The 22,217-nt window shown below is 35.5% G+C and overlaps 1 protein-coding gene across 2 annotated transcripts in view; it reads right to left on the minus strand.

Moving 5' to 3' along the window:
* Window positions 1–22,217, minus strand: part of LOC131430149 (protein Star) — an 87,810-nt gene that overhangs the window by 25,193 nt on the left and 40,400 nt on the right. For both annotated transcript variants that reach the window (XM_058594874.1, XM_058594873.1), the window contains exon 2: window positions 10,344–10,792. In XM_058594874.1, the coding sequence (XP_058450857.1) occupies window positions 10,344–10,785 (442 nt within the window). In that variant the 5' untranslated portion in view covers window positions 10,786–10,792. The remainder of the gene's footprint in view (window positions 1–10,343; window positions 10,793–22,217) is intronic.

Below are 22,217 nucleotides of genomic sequence, written 5' to 3' on the forward strand. Positions count from 1 at the left end.
AAGCCGTATCCACAACAAATTTAGGAATTCCGTATGAAACTGTAAGACTTTTACTTTGAACCTATAAGTTTGTGAAAATCGATTTGGCCATCCTGAAGGAAAGTAAGTGAGACCCTTTTGCAGTTTTTAATCACCATTTCCAATTCTTCCGAACCCGGATGCCGATGATCGGAATAGCCGAAGTTGGTTTCTTTTCCAGCAACAAATATGACCTAAAAATTGGAACAGTTTTGAACCTAGTTAAACCTAGACTTACTATCTCATACTCTATTTCGATTAATTGAATTAAACGAAATCTAACAACAGAAGCGAGCCTGCGTTTCTGTTAATTGTGAATATGTAAGTCAAGCTAAACAGCATGAATCAGCAGCATAAAACATATAGAAAGATTATTGTTTTTATTATTATTATTATTATTATTATTATTATTATTATTAATATTATTATTATTATTATTATTATTATTATTATTATTATTATTATTATTATTATTATTATTATTAATATTATTATTATTATTATTATTATTATTATTATTATTATTATTATTATTATTATTATTATTATTATTATTATTATTATTATTATTATTATTATTATTATTATTATTATTATTATTATTATTATTATTATTATTATTATTATTATTATTATTATTATTATTATTATTATTATTATTATTATTATTATTATTATTATTATTATTATTATTATTATTATTATTATTATTGACATCACTACATCACCGGTTCGGTATTACTGCACTACCGGATGTGAAAATTTCATATTTTTTAAAATGAATTTGAATCCATTGACATTGGTTTATTCTTTCGGTCATACTGATCATAAAATAGCTATAATTTTTATCAATCGCAGCACTGTCTTTTAGCAATGTTACACACTAGTAGCAGACATTAGTAACCGTTTCGATTTCTTCATAGCGTGTACGAAATAGAACGTTTCGTTCGAATCATTTGTTTTGTTTTTTTTTTCTTTCAGTGCTGTACATATTGTCAATCTATATGGCGATTTGAAAACTTTGACACTTATCGCCATGTAACTGCGGAACCGGAAGTCGGATCCGGATGAAATTTCACAGTAGCTTCAAATATAATATGAGCTTTAATTCAAATCAAGACATGTAAGAATCGGTTCAAGCATCGCAGAGAAATCGAAGCTTTTGTGCACACAAACTAACAAGCTCTGCAAACTAAAAGAATTTGTCAGACAGTTTTATGGGATTTGTACCTGTTTTTGACCATCGTTTGTGAAAAAATACTCATGAAATTCGTAATTTTCCATTTATCACGCTTTACTTCCGGAAATGGAAGTCGGATCTGGATAAAATGTTCTAGAATAGCTTTTAGTTATGAGAAAGGCAAAAAGCGAACCCGATTTCCTGTTGACGCTAAATCGATTTTCACAAACTTAGATTTACATTTCTTCTGTTGAATTTTGAAATGAAAAGGTCTCACCCGGATGGATGTAAATAGCAAACAAAAACCAAAACAATAACAAATTTTACCATCATAAGAAATCAAGAAATTGTACGATATCTGTTTAGCCTCAAAATTAGTTATTATATCATATTTCGTTATTGAATAAACTGAATTAGGATCAGATAAAAGAAATACCCATGATATTATTCTATTCTGAATGCTATAATATAAAATTCGTCTTTTAAAAATATGTTGTTCTTGGTTTGATATTACATTGAAAAAAATTATACATTGTTGCTATTCTTTCAGGTAGACTTTGTTATGAGTTTTGATATTTTAACTCTTATTTGAAATTATATAATGTTAATTTTTACCATTACGATTTTGGTTTTTAATAATAACCAGTTGTTGTTTGCAAATCACTTCTACCCGGATAGAGCTTACGATAGAATATAATCCGTATCCGACTCTCGGCTCCGGAGTAACCGGATAAAACGAGCCGATATTCGCAAACTTGGATTCAAATAAAAGGTCTTTTATATCCATGGCTTATTGTTGTATTTCATCAAGATTCGACTTCCAGTTCCACAGTAACAATGCAAAATGTGCAAAAATTGTAATAAAAAGTGCATTTCGCAGAGATCGATAGACCGATTTTCCCTAGCGTATAGTAGATTCAAATAAAAGATCTTATGATTCTATAGTCAGCCTATAAATTTAAATATCTATTTTCTTGGAGATACCTGAGTCTATTTTCACAAACTTAGATTCAACTAAATGGTTTTATAGTCCCCTAGCATGCTATTGAAATTCAACCTCATCCATTTCCTCATCCCGAAAAAATATGTATTACCGAATTACCGAATTACGAAGTATGTATTACCGTATTACCGTATGTATTACCGTATTACCGAATTACGAAGCTATGATACTAAATGATGATTCTAATCTTCTAAATTGACTTAAAGGGGCAGTTTGTAATCATCTTAGATGAATAGAATTTCCTAATTTCGATGAACAAAACAAGGAAAAAATGCGAAACAGAGAAAGCCGCCCCACTTAAACCAAAGTCAGTTTGTGCTCACGTTCGATCGGTAGGTCTAATTTTCTGCTCTCCAGGTTCCGATTCCGGTTTAAGAAGCACCAGAAACATTTGCCAAAAAGTTCAATAAGTTGCTGTTGAATTTTAGCCAGACCTTGACTTTTGGGGGTGTGCTTTATTAAATATATTGAACAATAAACAAACGTGAGAATTCTTCTGAATTTAGTTCAAAACTGTTTCCATTAGAAGGTTATGCTAGTTTGTTTGGACAGTTTCTTGTTTTTATTCAAGAGTCGAAGAACACACAATTCAGAAGTTAAAACCAATCGTCTGGGAATAACTCTTCTTGAAAAAGGAAGGGATTTGATTTTGCTTAAGAGATATGAAAAACAGCTACGTTTCTAATTTCTCCAGTAAAGCAATAATTTTCAGTACTAGATTTGCGACTGAATGATAGAAGGTAAATTTGAAGTATTCCGCGTTGATGTGTTCCACAGAAGCTTTTATCTGCTTGGCTGGTAGTAGTTATGAATTGTATCGTTTGAAGGATTATGTCACTTGTAAAATTCATAATTTTGTTCTGTGTATAAATAAACGTGATATGACACAATTCAATATTTCAACTACCGTAACTCCAGTCCAGTACCAATAAATTTTCAAAACTCAACCGCAAATATACTCGCATTAATTATCAGCCCGTGTCACAGTTTATCCCAGTGTAACCAATTAAAAATCAATGAAGCAATTGCCCATTCAGAGCCATGGGAAATAAACCTATCAAACCATTGTGGTAACATCTCAACCATACATTAAATATGAATAAACACAAATTTAATGTCGTAATATTATGCGTTAACACCACTTTCATCGTTCATTTGAGCACTTCAAACTTCCACCAAGTGGTCTAATCTAGCCGACAGCCTTCCAGAATAGCCGAAGCAAACGGAAAGTAAATTTCTCAGCTAATTAATCGTAGCTCTAAATCATTTTCATAAACAAGCAGAAAAACAACTTTGACCATCTGAAGTAGTGCTCTGAGTTATGGAAGTCCATGGAAGAAGAAAAGAAAGCCGATTTCGCGACCGCATTGTGGTTCCTCCATCATTCAAATTCCTCGATGGCTTTAATTAGTTTCCGACCCCCGTCCGTGGAAGAAAGTTCCGACCGAGTTTCTCCTTCAAGACCCTGGACCGGTCTCCGGTCAATTTGGCGCCGGCTATCTGGGCCGAAATTACACAATCACCGACTTTTATCTCACGCTGCACCGAAAAATCGTTGAACATTTAGTCAAATTAAATGGCGGGAAAGTAATTACGTGCTTCGGGTAGAGAAAATCGTATACCTTGCGCGTTCTCTGTCGATGTCCGCATCTCCTTGAGTGGCCAACATTGTTTCGAAAGCCATTAACCTACCCAACATCCGCGAAGCAGTGGCACTGACAAGTGTCGAGTATGACAAAACTGGTCAGGGCGGACTTCTGCCATTGGTCAAGTGCTGTGCGAGACGGGGTTGATCGATCGAATTTCGTTGCTAACTTCAAGAACACTATCATCGCAAGTCACACCGTAGCGTTCCAAAAATGTCCAACCATTTACGATGTGTTGGTTAGCCAGCCCGCAAGCCCCACAACGCCAATGTTCGGTTGGCCTTACGCTATACGTGGAAGTAATTTTTGTTGCTGGAACGCGAGAAGTGATTTGAATAATGACCACATCCGGCCTTGCGGTCACACGATGTGCTATTTTCCACTCCGATAGGCGGCAACAAAACCGCAGAGATACATCGGAACCGAAGGGAATCTAATGAATGGGCTGTGAAACTGTAAAGTGACTTATAGCTAAGTTCTTTCCTGACCGTGATGGCACTCTGAACAGCCGACAGTCGGAAAGGGAGCCTCACAGACAAGCTTTATGATTTATGCACTGGACTGACACCAGATGAATTTGATTTTTTCAACCCGCCAAAAAAATGAAATTTTGCGCATTGTATTTCAGGAAATAAAGAAATTTTAGATATGGAAGTGGTCAATAGGTAAGATAACTAAATGCTATCAAGTTCCTATCTCATGCCTCCTCGTGTAATTTCCTTTAAATCATTTGTTTATTTGTTTACTTTGCTATTGCTACACGGAACGACAGAAATTAGCTCTGCGCCTAATTCGTATTACTGTTTTTGAATTAGTTGATTTTAACAACAAAATTTCCAAAATAACTATAAAATTAGTTAAAATTGAGAATTTACTTTGCTGAAAAAACTCTTATTTTTAGAGAATGTGTTTAGTTGGTGAATATCCTGGACACAAACCAGCAATATTTCAATCCAACACGAAATTCTCATTGACAACTAATTTTGTTATTAAAATCAGAAAATTTGTTTCTATTTATCTATCACCATCATTACTGAAGGACAGCACAAAGAAAACAAAACTGAAATGGGTATTAATAACAAGTTTATTAGCCAAAAACTCATGAGAAGTGTCAAAGCAAAACAATCCATTCAGAAGCTAAAAAGGACAGTTTTAATGAAACTGCTTGAAAATTGTTTTGATGTTTTTCGCATGTGTTCGATATATCTTTATTTAAATTTCTAAACCGATATGTAAAAATGTCGTAAACTGTTAGTGGAAATCGTATTTATTCAGAATTTGTGCGCACTTGAAGCGATTGTGCGTAATAATGTTTTTACGCGGAACAGTGAAGTGAATTTCGAATGTTTCACTCTAATTGTGATGAAGTTTTTTTGTATCTTCAAACCTTCCGAGCTGCGCCGTCCGGTGTACTACTTGTATTCGGTTTTTGTTTTCCGAGTGCTCAAAGTTTTCAGTGAGAATGAAGAAAACAGTGATTTAGAAGAAAAAAAAATTCAAAAAGATGTTTATGTTTCGTTTATGTCTTTTTCTCCAATACAACATCGTATTTATACCTGCCAATATGGAAAAAACAGCCGCGTCTGAAATTTTTTCGGCAGTAGTGTGCTATCTAGTGGCTAGTAGTCATTACGGTGTTACCGTTTCGGTGACAGTGCGCCATATAGCTGCAGATTTCAGAAGCCAATTCAACCATTCATATTGGTTGAAAACAACATTTTATTTCTTTAATTCAACTAAAAAATTAGTTGAATGAAAATGAAATGTGCCTTAGCTAAGAAATGACAGCACGTTTAATTTGTGAATTCAACTAAAAAAAATAGTCATTTCAACAAATATTTTATTATTATTAAGGGAATGATAATAAAAAATCTAAATTAGCAAAAGTAAGAATTTTTTAGTTGTCTCAAAAAATAACTAATTAAAATCAGCAAATCAACTAAATTTTTCGCGAAAATGCTGATTTCGGTCGTTCCGTGTATAGCGTTTCTGGTTGGGAAACAGTACCGATTTCGTTCAGAGCACTTCGAAACATCCGGTAAAAGCGAATATTTGGGTTGTTTGGAGTTGTTTTTACGCAGATTTCGAATGCTGCGGTTACTCCGTTAAATTGACAAACCAATTTTTATTAACTTTAGTTGACCGTCAAAATATTTGAACCTGATAAAAAAAATTTGGTACTGCTGGAGGACAATGATCAGAAACATCGAAACCGCCTCTGGATGGGTTCTTAGTGTCAGTAGGATCACAATACTAGCCATGCAATGATTCTGTACGCTAAGAATCGGCTGCGAAGTCTGTTGAAACAGAAAAGCCAGAATCCACAAGAGGAATGTAACTTCAGGACTTTGCTTGGCTTTTGGCGTTCTCTTCCTCCAAATTCGGCAGCAAACATAATCGAAAGCAAGTATCGAAGCTTTTGTTGAACATTCGATCAACAAAAAATAGGAATTTCATGTTTTAAAAGTAACAAAATATAAGACAGATTATAGTAGAAAATTTATGAGTAGCTTTAGATTTGAAACTCTTTCCATTCAACAAATAATTAAAATATGCGTATATTTCGTTGCAATCAACGATGTTTTATAATGACCCAGAAGCTGCAAATTGTCACAAGTCACGGATAATAAATAAAAAATAGAAACACAAGAATTTCGAATATCTTTTCAACCTAGGAAATTATGCAAAAAGATTGGTCACGAAATGTGCATAGCAGCGAATGTTGCTTACGATGTGAGTTTTAAGGGTAACGGATATTTTCCAATCTGTTTCTCGTTGAAAATTGATTTAAAATAAAAATGCAAAACTGTTTAGCATTCGATTGAACCACTTCCAGATCTGAAATACAATGAGGATGATAGGACAAAACATTTTTACCTTTCTCATACAGAAAGGCTATACAATCACTGTGAAAATCCGACTTTTGAACCGAGGCTCAGAGAGCCGAGTTTCATATACCATTCGACTCAACTAGACGAACTAACAGTTGTCTGTATGTATGTGTGTATGTGACAAATAATGTCACTCGATTTTCTTAGAGATGACTGAATCGATTTTCACAAACTCAGATTCAAATGAAAGGTCTTATGGTCCCATACATCTCTATAGAATTTTATTCGACTTCCGGTTCCGGAATTACAAGGCAATATGTGCAATCTATGAGAAAATACGCATTCAATTTTCTCGAAAATTTCTCTAACGATTTTTTAAAATTAAGATGCAAATGAAAGGTTTTGAAATTATTTAATAAGTTCCCGAAAAGTTGATCCCGAACCGACTTTTGGTTCCGGTATTACAGCGCAATAAGTGAAAATTTTTCAATTTCATGAGAATTTTTTCAAAAGTGAGGGCGAAACGAGGTGAAATTTTTTTAGAAAATTTACTGATAAATTCATCTCTGCCAACTAACCTTATTAGTTAGTGGATATATAAATCTTATTTGTACTGATAGTCCCCGGTTTCCGCTTCCGAACGCACCGGTAATAGTGAATAGAAGTTTCAAGAATGGAACTCACCTCGATTTCTCAGCTAAGGGTAATTCGATTTTCACAAATCATGATTCAAATTTAAGCTCTCAGTGTTTTAACAGATATTGTGCAATTTCAATCAGATCCTACTTCCAGTTCTGAAATTATAGGGCAATGATTATCAAAACTTTTGAACTGTCATACAAAATGATGCAATATCGGTACGCATCGGTACGAGCTGGTACGGAAGAAGAAAACGCCACCACCTAGCACACAGTGCTTAATGTAATAAAAAATTACATTAATTACATAATGTGATTGAAACTTACACTCCAAAATAATTTGAATTTTACAGGTGACTTAATCCCTCATACGATGTAATTCATAAAGACCTAATTTGTCAAATGACTGAAGATTTTATTTGTAATGACTTAATGTTAGATGAGCTTGAATTTTACTGGTTTCGACTATAACTTGCGTTCTGCTAGCAGGTGCGACTGTATAAATTTAAATGCACCTTTTACCAACCAAGCAGATGCATGCTCCTATGGCTCAGTCGATTAACAGACGTACTTGCGATCCAATGATTCTCGGTTCAAGTCGCGGCGGTTGCTATCAGCATTCTTTTTTTTTTTTCAATGAATTTCATGTCATGGAGTCTTAGACACAATATTAAATGTTCTTCGACGTAAATTTGCGTGAACTGCGACGCTCCATTTATGTGCTTCTAATAAGATGTAAAATCATAGGGTTTTTTTTAAAGTGTGTAGTACAGTGCAGTAAAGACTACTTCCGATAATATTTAATCGATACTATTTAGTTACCGTGGTGCGTCTACTTATTGTAACGAGAAACTATTGACAGCGTTTTGATGCGGAAGGTTTGTTTACTCAGTGGGGAAAATTCGAGATACGAGAGAAAAATCTGCACACTCACAACGAAAGTCCTACATGGTTAGAAAGAATAAATTAAATCGCTAACTAAAGAAAATAAACTTCATTTAATTTCACTATATATTATATTGGAATTCCTCTATATAATATAGAGAATTAAACGGAATTTTCTTACGTCAAAATGGATTTTGAGAAACGTCCGGGTCAAAAATATTACCTCGCTAAACTTACTAGCCTGATTATGCTAGCAACCACTACAGTCGGGTCGTCTTCACCATGGTTTCTTATGGCGTTTTTCATTGAAAAACACTGGTGGCGTGGATTGCTTTGGTTTTGCACTTTCGAGCAGAAATTGCAATAAAACACGACCTTATTATTGTTTCTCATCCAAAACACTTTTTCTACTGGGAAGTGTTAAAAACAGCTTTCAATCTTCAAATAACCATTATTCACTAAGTTTCAAAATTGCTTTTTATCTTTAAAATTTTCCTATGTCAGTCGTTCAAATAATTTAGTGATATCATTTTTCTCTAGTTCATCCTGGATTTAGAAACCTTCAAATGACGACCCGAGAATTTTGGAGATCCACTTCGAAATTGCGACATGAACAGGTTGAAAAAAAACTGCAAAGTCGTTGAAATTAGCTAAATCGTTCATATGCAGCGTTCAAATAGCGAACGAGCGCAAGATATTTGCAGCTGCGAACAAAAACCCAAATTTTATTGACAAACAAGACTTTATTTGGATGAACAAGAAGTTGTCACAACAGCGGAATGGATTCCTTCGAAGTAAACAACAATCCATCCGGGGGACGGGTATAGCGTGATGGGTAAGTCGATGCCTATCACGCAGCCCACCTGGGTTCGATCCCCAACCCCGCACATAGGGTCAGAAAGCTTTTCTGGCCCGAAGAGGTGAATTACCTTAAGGTTAAAACCTCTATAATTGATACAAAAAAAAACAATCCATCCAACTGCCCTCAATTCCGCCTATTTGGGGGATATTGAGCAATTGTTGAAATCATAAGTTGAAGAAAATGACTCGAGCTGCGATAGAGCTTGAAGCAATGCTGGAATAATATAATTTTTTACAATATTTGATTGCCTTTTTAAGCAAAATAAAAAATGAAGAAGGTCATAATTTCGAAATCATTTTCGAAAAATTTCACTTTATTTATGTTTTCATATGTTGTGCAATATTTCAAAACCCTTTTGTGGAGCATTCACATACATTTTCATAAACACTACTTATACAATGGTCATATGCACATAGTTAGAATAAGCGGCAATAGTAAAATGATTGTATCGCAATTATCAACTGCCTATATAGAACCGGTTCGCGAAACGAGAATAAGCGACCGTTTGTTGCTTCAGAGAGAATCCCATCAGCAGCGTGCTAACTCGTGATGCTCAGACAGGTCATCGAGAGAAATTCGCTCTCGCACTGGTGTCTATTCTATGTTAAATGAACCGGTTTTTTGTTGCTGCTATGATATCCGTCTCTCTTTGAAGTTTTTTTTAAAAAAATGTCAGTTTCCCTTCGCAGTTTTCCGATCGAAATAAACCACCTTGATATCGAAATGGTCACCTTAGCGACAAAATGAGAAAAAAACATTCTCTGACATATTTAATAATAATTTACCCATCTTGGTATATTGTATTCAAACTCACGGTTTCACTTATTACGTAAATGGGCAGTAATTGTTATTGTTACGTAATTGGCAAGTAAATTTCAAGAATTCTTTCGAAGAAAAACTTCCCATTCTAGATAACTCAATGGTATCACAATGTTTATATTTTATTGTTATGAATCATTCAGTGACAAACTCCTCCATCAGATTCTTACAAACAAAACTATTAACATTCCAACACAGGGTTCACCCCTGGGCAGGCCGATCCACCGCCTTGATTCTCACTCGAGCTCCATTAGCATTACACTTAAACCAAATTTAATTCTGTTTTCCTTTATTCCCCTCTTCGGTACCACCAGTCCACGAACCAATCATCATTAGCGGGTCAATCGCCGTCGTGCAGCGGTAATTTGGAGAAAATTGTTGAGAAATATGGTTGGCTGGAATGTTTCCCGAAGAATTCCGGGAATGTGTAATATAAAGTAGCCCTGGTAAAGTTTACTAACCTGTCGTGTCCATGTAGATGACCAGTATGCTCAGGACGGTGGCGAACGAGATGATGCACAGTGCCACCGGAAGTAGCTGCCGGAAGGGGGACGGTCCTAGAGGTGAATTTTTTGCAGGTAGTTTCGTTCCACTGGTCAACGTTGAGGGTGCCGAGCCACCGATACTTCCGGCTAGCAGTCCGGTGCTGCCTCCGGTCACCGAAGATGAGAACGGGTGCAGCTGAGGTAGATGTGCGTGCTGATGATGCAGGTGATGATGATGGTGATGGTGGTGGTGGTTTGGGTGGTTTGGAAGATATTGTTTCTGAACGGCATCGATGATCGTCCCTGCTATGTTCGAAATCTGCTGATGGTGCTGCTGCTGGGTGGTGGTATCCTCCGAACTTTGCAGCTGGCCTCCTGTTGTCATTTTGTCCTTTTGCTTCGGGACCTTCGTCCTCATTCCATAACTGTAACAAGAGATCGGATGAGAAGAAAGCAACGTTAGATAACTGCGTGAAAGATCGAATTACAACTCCCGTTTTCGAGACTATCTACACAGCATATGGTGGAATATTAGTCGAATATCACATTCATGAGAAGAAGCCAACCCTTTCGGGATGTTGCTACTTGATATCGAGAAACCGTTTTTTTTTTATAAAACTCGAACAAAGCCGTTTCACATTTTGAAACAACAAAAGAAACCCTTCATTATGAGCAGAAAAACCTGCATTTTATGCAGATGTCCTCTCGAGAAAGGCTTCATCTATTGAAGTATCTCTCGCGCACAAAGGAACGCATCATCTGGAGAGGATGCCACTCAAGATACTCAAGCCCGTTACGGTTCTGCTGGCATACCGAACCGATGACAGTAATGAATGGTTAAGGACAACGGTGTGCTATTGGGAGTGTATTCAACAATCCAAGCACCAGGCGTGGAGTGGGCTGACAGGAACGAATCATCGCTCAATAGAAGAATTAATGAACGATGATATTACTAGTTTTATTATATTTGAAAGATTGATGGCCGATAAAATCGCTTGAATAGCTTTCTAACTGTCTGGATGCGGTTCATTACGGATCACATGAACGAAAAAAAATACCATCACGATACAACAAAACAAAATGTACTCTGTACGATTCTAAACATTAATGGATGTTTCATTTCTCAAAAGTTGTTGACATTTTGTCCGCCGCTATTCGATACCCTCCCGAACATTTTCCAATCCGTCCAGTTGTAACTAATATACTAACAATTTTGTAACATAAACCATTACGTGACACAAATACTCTGAGCTATGTTGGTAACAAATAGTTTTAACTGCTGCCCAAGAATCTTCATTCATTTCCTCTTTAGCCTACAATTTTTTCGTCATTAACACACACATTCGTTCTGTGCACTTACTTCCTTCCGGTTTAGTTCCGGCTGGTTGTTAAATTTTCGACGCAGTTTGTATTTTTCTCTGATTTTTTTCCTCCGAGTTCATCCATTCTCTTGCCTCCTTCCTCTAACAACAACACCTGCGGAATATAAATCTCACACCGAAGCCACATTTTCTCTATTTCCAATCGGCTATTTCTCGTGTACTTCCTCGACTTCCTCGGAGCGGTGCACCACCAGCGCACGTTTGACCTTTTTGTTCCGGTTTTTCACCTTCTTCCAGCCTGTGCATTACAATCCATTTGCCGGGAGTTTCGGATTTCATTGTTTTAGGCTCGGACAAATTTGTTACGTCCCACCTCTTGTATGATTTTTCGTTTGTTTGTGAGTTTCGGTATACAACTCACACGCACACACCCGATAGAACGCCAAATGCAGAACTTCCTGGTGATATTTTTTTCTTCAAACAGACCTTCCGCTCGTTGGAACGCGTCAACCGTACACCACAAGTCAAATCAACTGATTGCCGTTGTCTTGTACCCGGTGGTATTTCAAAATGATGTAAAATGACTTTTTTATTGATCGAGACATTTTCACTTTGATTGTGATGATTAATGAATTTAATACTTTTTGTTCAATTTAAAATCAGAACATCTACACTTATTTTACATTTGAGATGTCAAAAAACGATACTTAACGAAATAGCTCACTCCAGGAAGCTAGTACTAGTACTAGTAATCTGATAAATTTGTACATTAAAGGGAGGGTTGTAAGGTGAAAAAAATCATAATTTTAGCGAATTTTTTTCCAAAATTATCGTTCAACAAAATATATTCAAACGTTTTGCATGATTAAAAGCATCATTCGAACAACATTTTGTAAATTTTTCGTTGAAAAATATTGAAAAATAAGTCGGTGAAGAGGGATTTTTGAGAACGCTTCTCAAATATCATGATTTGCGATGTCCACTGTATCTCAGCGCAGACTAATCAGAAGTGAACAAATGAATGCAGCATAGTTAAAGTAGAAGTTTTTCTGGACCCCAACGTTTCTGTTTGATTTTTTTAATTTTTGGTGGTTGTTCAAAGTGAAAACTACAATTTTTCATGAAAAAATCCACCATTTTGTAGCTGTACAACCTTTCCAAAGCAACAAAGAACGGAAAGGAATACGTTGGGGTCTAATTTTTTATATGTAGAAAGTGTGTGCCAAATTAAAAAAAAATTTATCGACTGAGCACACAAAGCGCCTATGTTCCTTTGTAGTGTGTATATCTCGATGAACATTAGAAAAGGTCCCAAGTGCAACTGACAGATTCTCTTTGTTTAATTGCTCTTTCAGTTATCACGGCATATCCCTGTATTTTCCAACAATTTCTCAACTACAGATCGAAAGTCGATGATAGTCTAGAGAATATAACAGTTCGGCTGAAAAGTTCGTATCGTTTCTATGAGAGGGCGCCACTAGAATTAAATCCATACCATTTTCAGTTAGTACCAACCTTCAAAAGATACGTGTATAAATTTGACAGCTGTCTGATTATTAGTTTGTGAGATATTGCATTTTGAGTGAAGCTACTTTTGTTATTGTGAAAAAATGGAAAAAAAGGAATTTCGTGTGTTGATGAAACACTACTTTTTGATGAAAAAAAGTGCCGCCGATACCAAAAATGTTATCCAGACTCTGCACCGGGCGAAGCAACAATTCGTAAGTGGTTTGCAAAATTTCGTACTGGTCATATGAGCACCGAAGACGATGAACGCAGTGGACGTCCAAAAGAGGCTGTTACCGATGAAAACGTGAAAAAAATCCACAAAATGATTTTCAATGACCGTAAAGTGAAGTTGATCGAGATAGCTGACACCCTAAAAATATCAAAGGAACGTGTTGGACATATTATTCACAAATATTTGGATATGAGAAAGCTTTGTGCAAAATGGATGCCGCGTGAGCTCACATCGATCAAAAACAACAACGAATTGATGATTCTGAGCAGTGTTTGGAGCTGTTATATCGAAATAAAACCGATTTTTTTCGTCGATATATAACAATGGACGAAACATGGCTCCATCACTTCACTCCGGAGTCCAATCGACAGTCAGCTGAGTGGACTGCACGCGATGAACCGAACCCAAAGCGTGGAAAGACTCAACAATCGGCCTGTAAGGTTATGGCGTCTGTATTTTGGGATTCACATGGTATAATTTTCATCGACTACCTTGAAAAGGGAAAAACCATAAACAGTGACTATTATATAGCGTTATTAGAGCGTTTGAAGGACGAAATTTAAAAAAAACGGCCTCATTTGAAGAAGAAAAAAGTTTTGTTTCATCAAGACAATGCACCGTGTCACAAGTCGATGAAAACCATGCTGAAATTGAACGAATTGGGCTTCGAATTACTCCCTCATCCACCGTATTCTCCAGATTTGGCCCCCAGTGACTTTTTCCTGTTCTCAGACCTCAAGAGAATGCTCGCTGGTAAAAAATTTAGAAACAATGAAGAGGTAATCGCTGAAACTGAGGCCTATTTTGAGGCAAAGGACAAATCGTACTACAAAAATGATATCGAAAAGTTGGAAGATTGCTATAATCGCTGTATCGCCTCTGATGGCAATTATGTTGAATAATAAAAACGAATTTTGGCAAAAAAATGTGTGTTTCTATTAAACGATACGAACTTTTCAGCCGAACTGTTAAAGAGTAAGAGAAAGGGATTACCGATAGGTCCATAATAATCGAAAGAGAATGTAAACAAAGAGAAACTCTGATTTGCACTTAGAACCTTTTCTCGTGTGAGCAATTCCGGAAATGCTTGGCAGATCATCAGACTCGACCTTCTCCGATTTGGATAAAACTTTGCACATGGCTTCAGTATGGCAAATCATGAGTTTTGAACCGATGGAGAGGTCAATCCGACTCACGACTGATTTTTAAAAAGGGCGTATGTATTTTTGCAATTCACAAAAATTGCCTTTTTCAAATCGTTCAGGAAGAAGTTGGCACTCTAAAAAAATATACACTGAAAAAAAATTTGATTTTTTTCTCAATAATTTCAAAATGAACCAAAAAAATTAAATAAAAAAAATCAGGGTTTCGATTTTTTTTTTGATAATTTTTATTTTAAAGCTCTTATTAAAACCTACAGATTGATGGCTATCCCATCCGTGCCTTTTGAATAAGTTACAGCTAAAACAATTTACAGATATATTCGAAATTTCAAGTTTTCGTTGAAGGATAATCATTTAAACAGTAGAACTAACGTAACTACGTCAAAACGAATAAACACATGTAGAATCAAAGAGGTGTGCCAGTCAGTGCTGTAAAACTTCATTCAATTCAATTGAAACTGAATGTGGAACACATTGACGATCTCTCTAATGCAGTAAACTTCACTCTCTGACACACACAATGTTTGCTGAGGGCCCGAACGGGCAGCATTCAATTCATCACTCATTTCTCTTCAATCGAGGCTCAGTTTAACCACCGTCAGTTGATCGCTTGAAATGACAAAATATCTCTTTCAATAGTGTGAGAGCGGCCTTCAAATGAGGTCCATGTAAACATTCGAATTGGTTCAAGATAATAGATGAAAGACAAACCAGATAGCTGAAATATCAATCACAGAATACACATAAAAATAATTGTTTCCTCCTTTAGTTTTCATTTTTAATACTTTACTCCATTTATAATTCTATTAGTTCGAAATTGCTTACTACCAAGAGCGAAGGCATTGAAGCAGGTAGACTACTTGGCACTCGAAACTGAGGAAGCAAAACTTCAAATGACTAGATACGATTAATCAACTGACGATGAATTCCGGGAGCTTCACTTGAAAATGGCAGCAAAAGTCAAATGAATTAGTAGGGATATGCTGACTGTCAGCGGCCATAAATTTCATTTTCATCTTATATTATTCGATTGAAAATGAAATTTTACCGCAATGGTGCCAGTTTTTTTTTTCATAAATACGTTTATTTCTTAAGGCAGTTTACATAAGTTTTTCTTCGCCGTAGCATCACTTTTACATAATATTCTTATCCTAATTTAATTCTAACATAGTCACAACGTTTTGAATTTATTAAAACATATTCTCTTATAGCTTAAATATCATCTTAGGTAACTCGTCATTAATTATGAAATCTACTCGGAAATATTATTTGAACCAAACGATTAACTTCTATAAATTATAAAATAAGCTGTTATTTTCAGACATTTTGTTGATAATTTCATAAACTGTTTCGAGTTTGTTTGTATCATTACATAATTTTTATTCTAATTTAGCTATTGGTTGAACTCATGGACGCAGCTGGGATCAGAACTAAGTCTTAAAAAGGGCCTTTATTAAATTGATACTCCAATTTTCTTTATGAAATGATAAATAAGTTTCATGTATGAAAGGTCACGACAAGCAAGAATGTCTCGAACTGGGATATTGGATAGTTTACCTTGGGTACGCAAAGAATTTATTAGTTGAGATCTGACATCACGATACTCCACGCATGTCCAAACGACATGATCAATATCCCGATAACCTTCTCCGCAAGCACAATGATTAGTCTCGGAGAGCCCAATTCGAAGGAAATGGTGCCAGTTGACTACCTACTGTTTACAACCAACGTACGTACCGGCGAATTGCTTACCTAAATTCTACTTGTTTCACATATGAATAGCTATGCATCGTAGAACAGATATCAGTTTATAACAAATCTCTTTCGAAACACTTACAATACTACAATATGGTTATCCCAAAGTGTTGTAAACCTCTTCCTGGTTTTGGGTGTTCCGGAAAATTTTTCCTATTAACAGAAACCATAATTGGAAAATTGGAAGCTCAAAAGTGCAAGTTTAAATTGAATACCACGTTTAGCATTTGTGATCGCTGTTGTAGGCGGGCTGTTAAGGAAAGTCATACGTCGGAAACTGAAGGACACTCAACAACGGAACCACAACCATTCACATCGCAATACGATTTAGAGGAAGTACCTTTAGCAGCTTCAATCAACTCAGCATCTTCTGAAGCATCGGTCGCGGCGAAGTATTCAGGAGCACACAACATTCAACTCTTCAACAAGAGCATCGCAGGAATCAACGTGTCTCCGATATGAACGAAGAAAACCCGGAATGTTAATTATGCTCGAGAAAAATATTTGGATATTTCAAGAGGTATAAAAAAGCAAATATTCGGGTTCCCGGCGGATTAAGAAGATCTAGAGAAACTCAAAACGAAAGCAGCAGAGTTGGATGAAGTGATTACTAAAATGATAGAGCTAAGCCTGATTGCACTAGGAATGAAAAAGTGCGTTTGTTGTCAGTCTTGCCAAACTCGTGATCAAAGGAGAAAATAGCCACCCAATTCAGGGCGAACAAATACATTGTGTCGGAGGCAAGAGAATCAACGGACGAAAAAAAAGCCAAGAAACAAATGGGACGCAGCAGGAACGAAACGATAGAAAACGAGGAGCTTCAATATTTCAACAGCGATGACGTCAGCAGAGTAATGCCGGGATCAAGTGATTGCGTCACAGTAAAAATGAATGGTAAGTGTGAACGCAAACAAAAACGATTGCTATATTCATTATTGAAAGAAATTTATTTGGGTTATAAGGAGGAATTTCCAGATCGAAATATTGGATTTAGTACATTTGCAGCATTAAGACCAAAACACTGCAAGTTGCTTGGAAGTTCTGGTTCACATAACATATGTGTTTGAACAATCCATGAGAATGTTTCATTATTGATTCATGCTGTTGAAAAATATTTCAAGTATAATGATAAGAATTATTATTTAAAAAAGCTATTATGTGACTCAAATAGGTCAAAATGTGAAAAAAAATTTGAAGAGTGACGAAAGTTTAATAATTTGCGATTTTGCGGAAAATTAAGCCTTCGTTATTCAAAACGCCATAACTGGCTTTCATTGGAACAACGACCAAGCGATTATATTCCCCATTGTTTTCTATTATAAAATGAACAGCAAAGTCGATCATAAAACATTAGTCATTATTTCTGATTGCAAGAAATATGCCGCAATAGCTGTGTATGTTTTTCTCGAAGCTCTTAATCAATATTTTTCACAATACTATCCACATATACGCAAGTGCATCTATTTTTCTGACGGCGCTCCTCAGCAATTCAAAAATGTAAAACACTGCGAATATTTTTCATCACGAGCATGATTTTCATCGTTTTGCACAGTGGAATTTTCACGCGACAGCTCATGGAAAAGGGCGACGGTGCTGGAGGAACTATCAAAAGAATGGCACGTCGCGTTTACAAATGGTCAATGATTGTCAAATTCCGACCGCGAATGAATTGTACGAGTGGACTAGGAAAGCATCTTCTCTACCCAATATTTCAGTCATATACAAATGTTCGGAAGATTATGTAGAAGTAGAGAAATTTCTTGAAAATCGTTTCGAAAAATGTAAAATAACTTCTGGAAAACAATCTTTGCACTATGTTGAGCCGCACGGAAACAAGGAAAATGAAAGTTTTCTCTTCCCAGAACACGTTTGAAGTATTGAGTTTTCGTAAACCAGAAAAACCAAATCATAGAAAAATTGCAACTGTGCAAACACTTTATGTCACCATTATTCTATTACTCACGTAAATCCTTTGTCCCAATTTTACTCGCTTTCTGCATGAAACGTTACTAACAATAATCTGACAAAGTTAGGATTCGATCTGTGGCGCGACATGTGTCGACAAGTTAAGCCCGTACCCAAGCGAATTGCGCTGCGGTACGCTTCGCGCGTACGGGTCGTAATTGAAAAATTCATTGCTCCGAAAGTATTGATCTTTCCACTCTGAAACTTTGCCACGATTGAGTTAAACCCCTAAGGTTTCTTCATTCAACAAAAAAAATTAGGCCCAAGCTTGAATTTTTTTTATTCGTTTATTAGTATTTAACTTTATACTTTTAACTAATAACTATCGCTTATTTGAAAGCTAAGGAAAAGACGCACATTTCATGTCTTGGACGAATTTTTGTATCTTTATTATATTTTACAGTATAGGTGTTGAAAAAAGGCTCTTTTTCGAAAACACGAAATTTCAAAAAATCATATTTCGAAAATTTCACGTACCATATTGAATTAAAAAAATACGTGTTGAATATTTTCGAGTTCTTTACCGAAAAAAATAGTTACATGAAAAAAAAAATTTGGATGGCTGATTTTGCGTGGAATGCCCCATATACTTTAAGATATCTATTCATTTATATATAGGGGTGTTTTGGAATACTAGAAAAAAAATTTATCCAGTCGTGTTATTTTTGAGTTTGTATTGGTATTTTAATATTCAAAATTAAGATTAAAGTTTTTAACAAACATTCCATAATCAAACCTAGCTTCTGCGTGTTCACTATTTCATACAACAGTAAAGCAATTTCCTTTTTACACTACATTTCTGATGACGTTTTTGAAGAGTGAAATATTTGCTGACAATTTCGGAAATAACGAACTTTAGAATTGCCGAGGCGTTCACTAAGCACACACGGCAGTACAAATCTCGGCGTTTTTTCGCCGTGACTCTGTTATTAAATTTACATCAGCATGTGGATTTCTTTTGTGCGCCTTTCGTCTCGCACAAGACACACCAACAAACTATGAACAGTATTATTAGGGCATCCAAAATTCTCAAAGAATTATTTCCGAAACAATAATTCGCATAGATACAAATAAGTTTATATGGAATACAAACCTGCTGCCTTATTATTCAGACCAAATTATAGCAAGGATTTTGAAAATAGTTGTGTGGTCTTGCGATAACAATTAGAACAACTTAGTAGGGCTCATGTAATTTTTTAAATAACATTGCGCTTTTTTTATTAATATAGTTCACCAGTTTGGAAAGCGGTTCCTCTATTGAGGATTGGAATGTGCATACAAAGACAACATTGCAATACAGGCCCGTGCGCAGGGGGGGGGGGTTTGGGGGTTTTAACCCCCCCCATGAAGATTTTTTTTTAAATTAGGTTTTATGAACAATGGAGTACTTATTATATTAAAGTGCAAATAACTTGACAATTCATATTTTTTATCAATTTTTTATCAATTTATAAACTGACATAATTTGAACCCCCCCCCCCCCCCGCACGATCCTGTCAGAATTCGTTTTACATTTTTGGACACCCCCCTCTCCCCTTGAAACCCCCCCCATGGATGATTCCTGCGCACGGACCTGTTGCAATAGAAAGCTCATGGAAATGACAATTCACTACTTTTTTTTTTTTTTTTTTTAATTTTTTTTTTTTTAAATAACTATTTATTGGAATATGAGTTAAAATTAAATTATTAAGATTTAAATTGGGTGTTCAGCCACAAGTGGTGACTTTTCAGCCCTGTTATATATATATGATTTGGTTATTACCATGAAGACATCATTTGCTTCCGCAATTCTGAGATTTTTGTGTAGGGAAAATTCTAAACCTACTTGTATTGTGTAATGGGGAAAAGGAACTTATATACTAACTTACTAACTAATACAGAGAGCGAATCGATTCAATTGAAGATTGCATCGATTTTTGTCGGAATTTGCTTATAATATTATGTGACATTACATCTAATGGTTCTATATTTGTGAGTCTGTGTAACTCATTTGTACTAAACCAGGGAGGACGCTTCAGAATCATTTTCAGAATTTTATTCTGAATCCTTTGAAGCGTTTTCTTCCTGGTGGAACAACAGCTTGACCAAATTGGTACCGCATAAAGCATGGCTGGTCTGAAAATTTGTTTATAAATTAACAATTTGTTTTTTAGACAGAGCTTAGAATTTCTGTTTATAAGAGGATATAAACATTTAATATATTTATTACACTTTGCCTGGATTCCTTCAATGTGATCCTTGAAAGTGAGTTTTTTGTCATACGTTAAACCTAAGTATTTAGCTTGATCAGACCATGTCAATTCCAAGCCATTCAATTTGAGAATGTGATTATTGTTTGGTTTAAGAAAAGAAGCTCTTGGCTTGTGAGGAAAGATAATTAATTGCGTTTTTGCTGCATTTGGTTTAATTTTCCATTTTGACAGATAATCACTGAAAATATTTAAACTTCTTTGTAGGCGACTGCAGATCACTCTTAGATTTCTACCTGTGGCTAACAGACTTGTGTCGTCACAGAATAGCGATTTCTGACAACCAACGGGTAGATTTGGAAGATCAGAAGTGAAAATATTATACAAGATTGGAGCTACACTCGAACCCTGCGGAACACCGGCTCGTACGGGTAGCAATTCAGATTTACAATTCTGATAGCTAACCTGAAGAGTACGATCAGTTAAATAATTTTGAATCATTTTGATCAAATAAATAGGAAACTGGAAATCAGACATTTTTGCTATTAAACCTTTGTGCCAAACACTGTCGAATGCTTTTTCTATGTCTAGAAGAGCAACTCCAGTGGATAACCCAGAAGATTTATTTGATTGTATCATGTTCGTTACTCTGACAAGTTGATGAGTAGTTGAATGTTCATGACGAAATCCAAACTGCTCTGGTAAAAAAATTGAATTCTCATTTATATGAGTCATCATTCTTAACAAGATAATTTTTTCAAAAAGTTTACTGATAGAAGAAAGTAAGCTAATTGGGCGATAACTTGATGTTTCTGCTGGGTTTTTATCAGGTTTTAGGATAGGAATTACTTTAGCGTTTTTCCATCTTTTTGGGAAGTAAGCTAATGAAAAACACTTGTTGAAAATTTTAACCAGGAGTCTCAAGGCAACATCGGGAAGATTTTTAATAAGAATATTAAAAATTCCATCATTACCAGGAGCCTTCATGTTTTTGAGTTTCCAATAATTGATTTAATTTCATCAAAATTCGTCTCAATAATGTCATGGTGTGATAACACTTGGGTTGAAATATGATCATACTTCAGTGAGACTTCATTTTCAATAGGACTCACAACGTTTAAATTAAAATTGTGGACACTCTCGAACTGCTGAGCTAGCTTTTGAGCTTTTTCACCATTTGTAAGAAGTATTTGATTTCCTTCCTTGAGAGCAGGAATTGGTTTCTGAGGTTTCTTAAGAACCTTAGAAAGTTTCCAGAAAGGTTTAGAATATGGTTTAATTTGTTCAACTTCTTTAGCGAAATTTTCATTTCGCAAAAGAGTAAATCTATGTTTAATTTCTTTTTGTAAATCCTTAACTATGTTTTTCATAGCAGGATCACGAGAACGTTGATATTGTCGTCGACGAACATTCTTCAACCGAATGAGCAGTTGAAGATTGTCATCGATGATAGGAGAATTTAATTTAGTTTGAGCTTTGGGAACTGAAAGATTTCTAGCTTCGATAATATAATGATTCAAATTATCAATTGCTGTGTCGATGTCGGCAGAATTTTCTAAAATAGTTTCATGATCCACATGATTTTCAATGTGAGATCTGTAATCCAACCAATTATCAGGAATCAGAACAAATTGGCTCAAATGGCACGTTCCCCTTGATATTTGGAGATTTGTGCCTTGCCATCAATTTGTTTTTAGCATCATTTTCCCGATATA

This window comes from Malaya genurostris, chromosome 2 (assembly GCF_030247185.1).
Source record: "Malaya genurostris strain Urasoe2022 chromosome 2, Malgen_1.1, whole genome shotgun sequence".
In the NCBI taxonomy this organism is placed as follows: domain Eukaryota; kingdom Metazoa; phylum Arthropoda; class Insecta; order Diptera; family Culicidae; genus Malaya; species Malaya genurostris.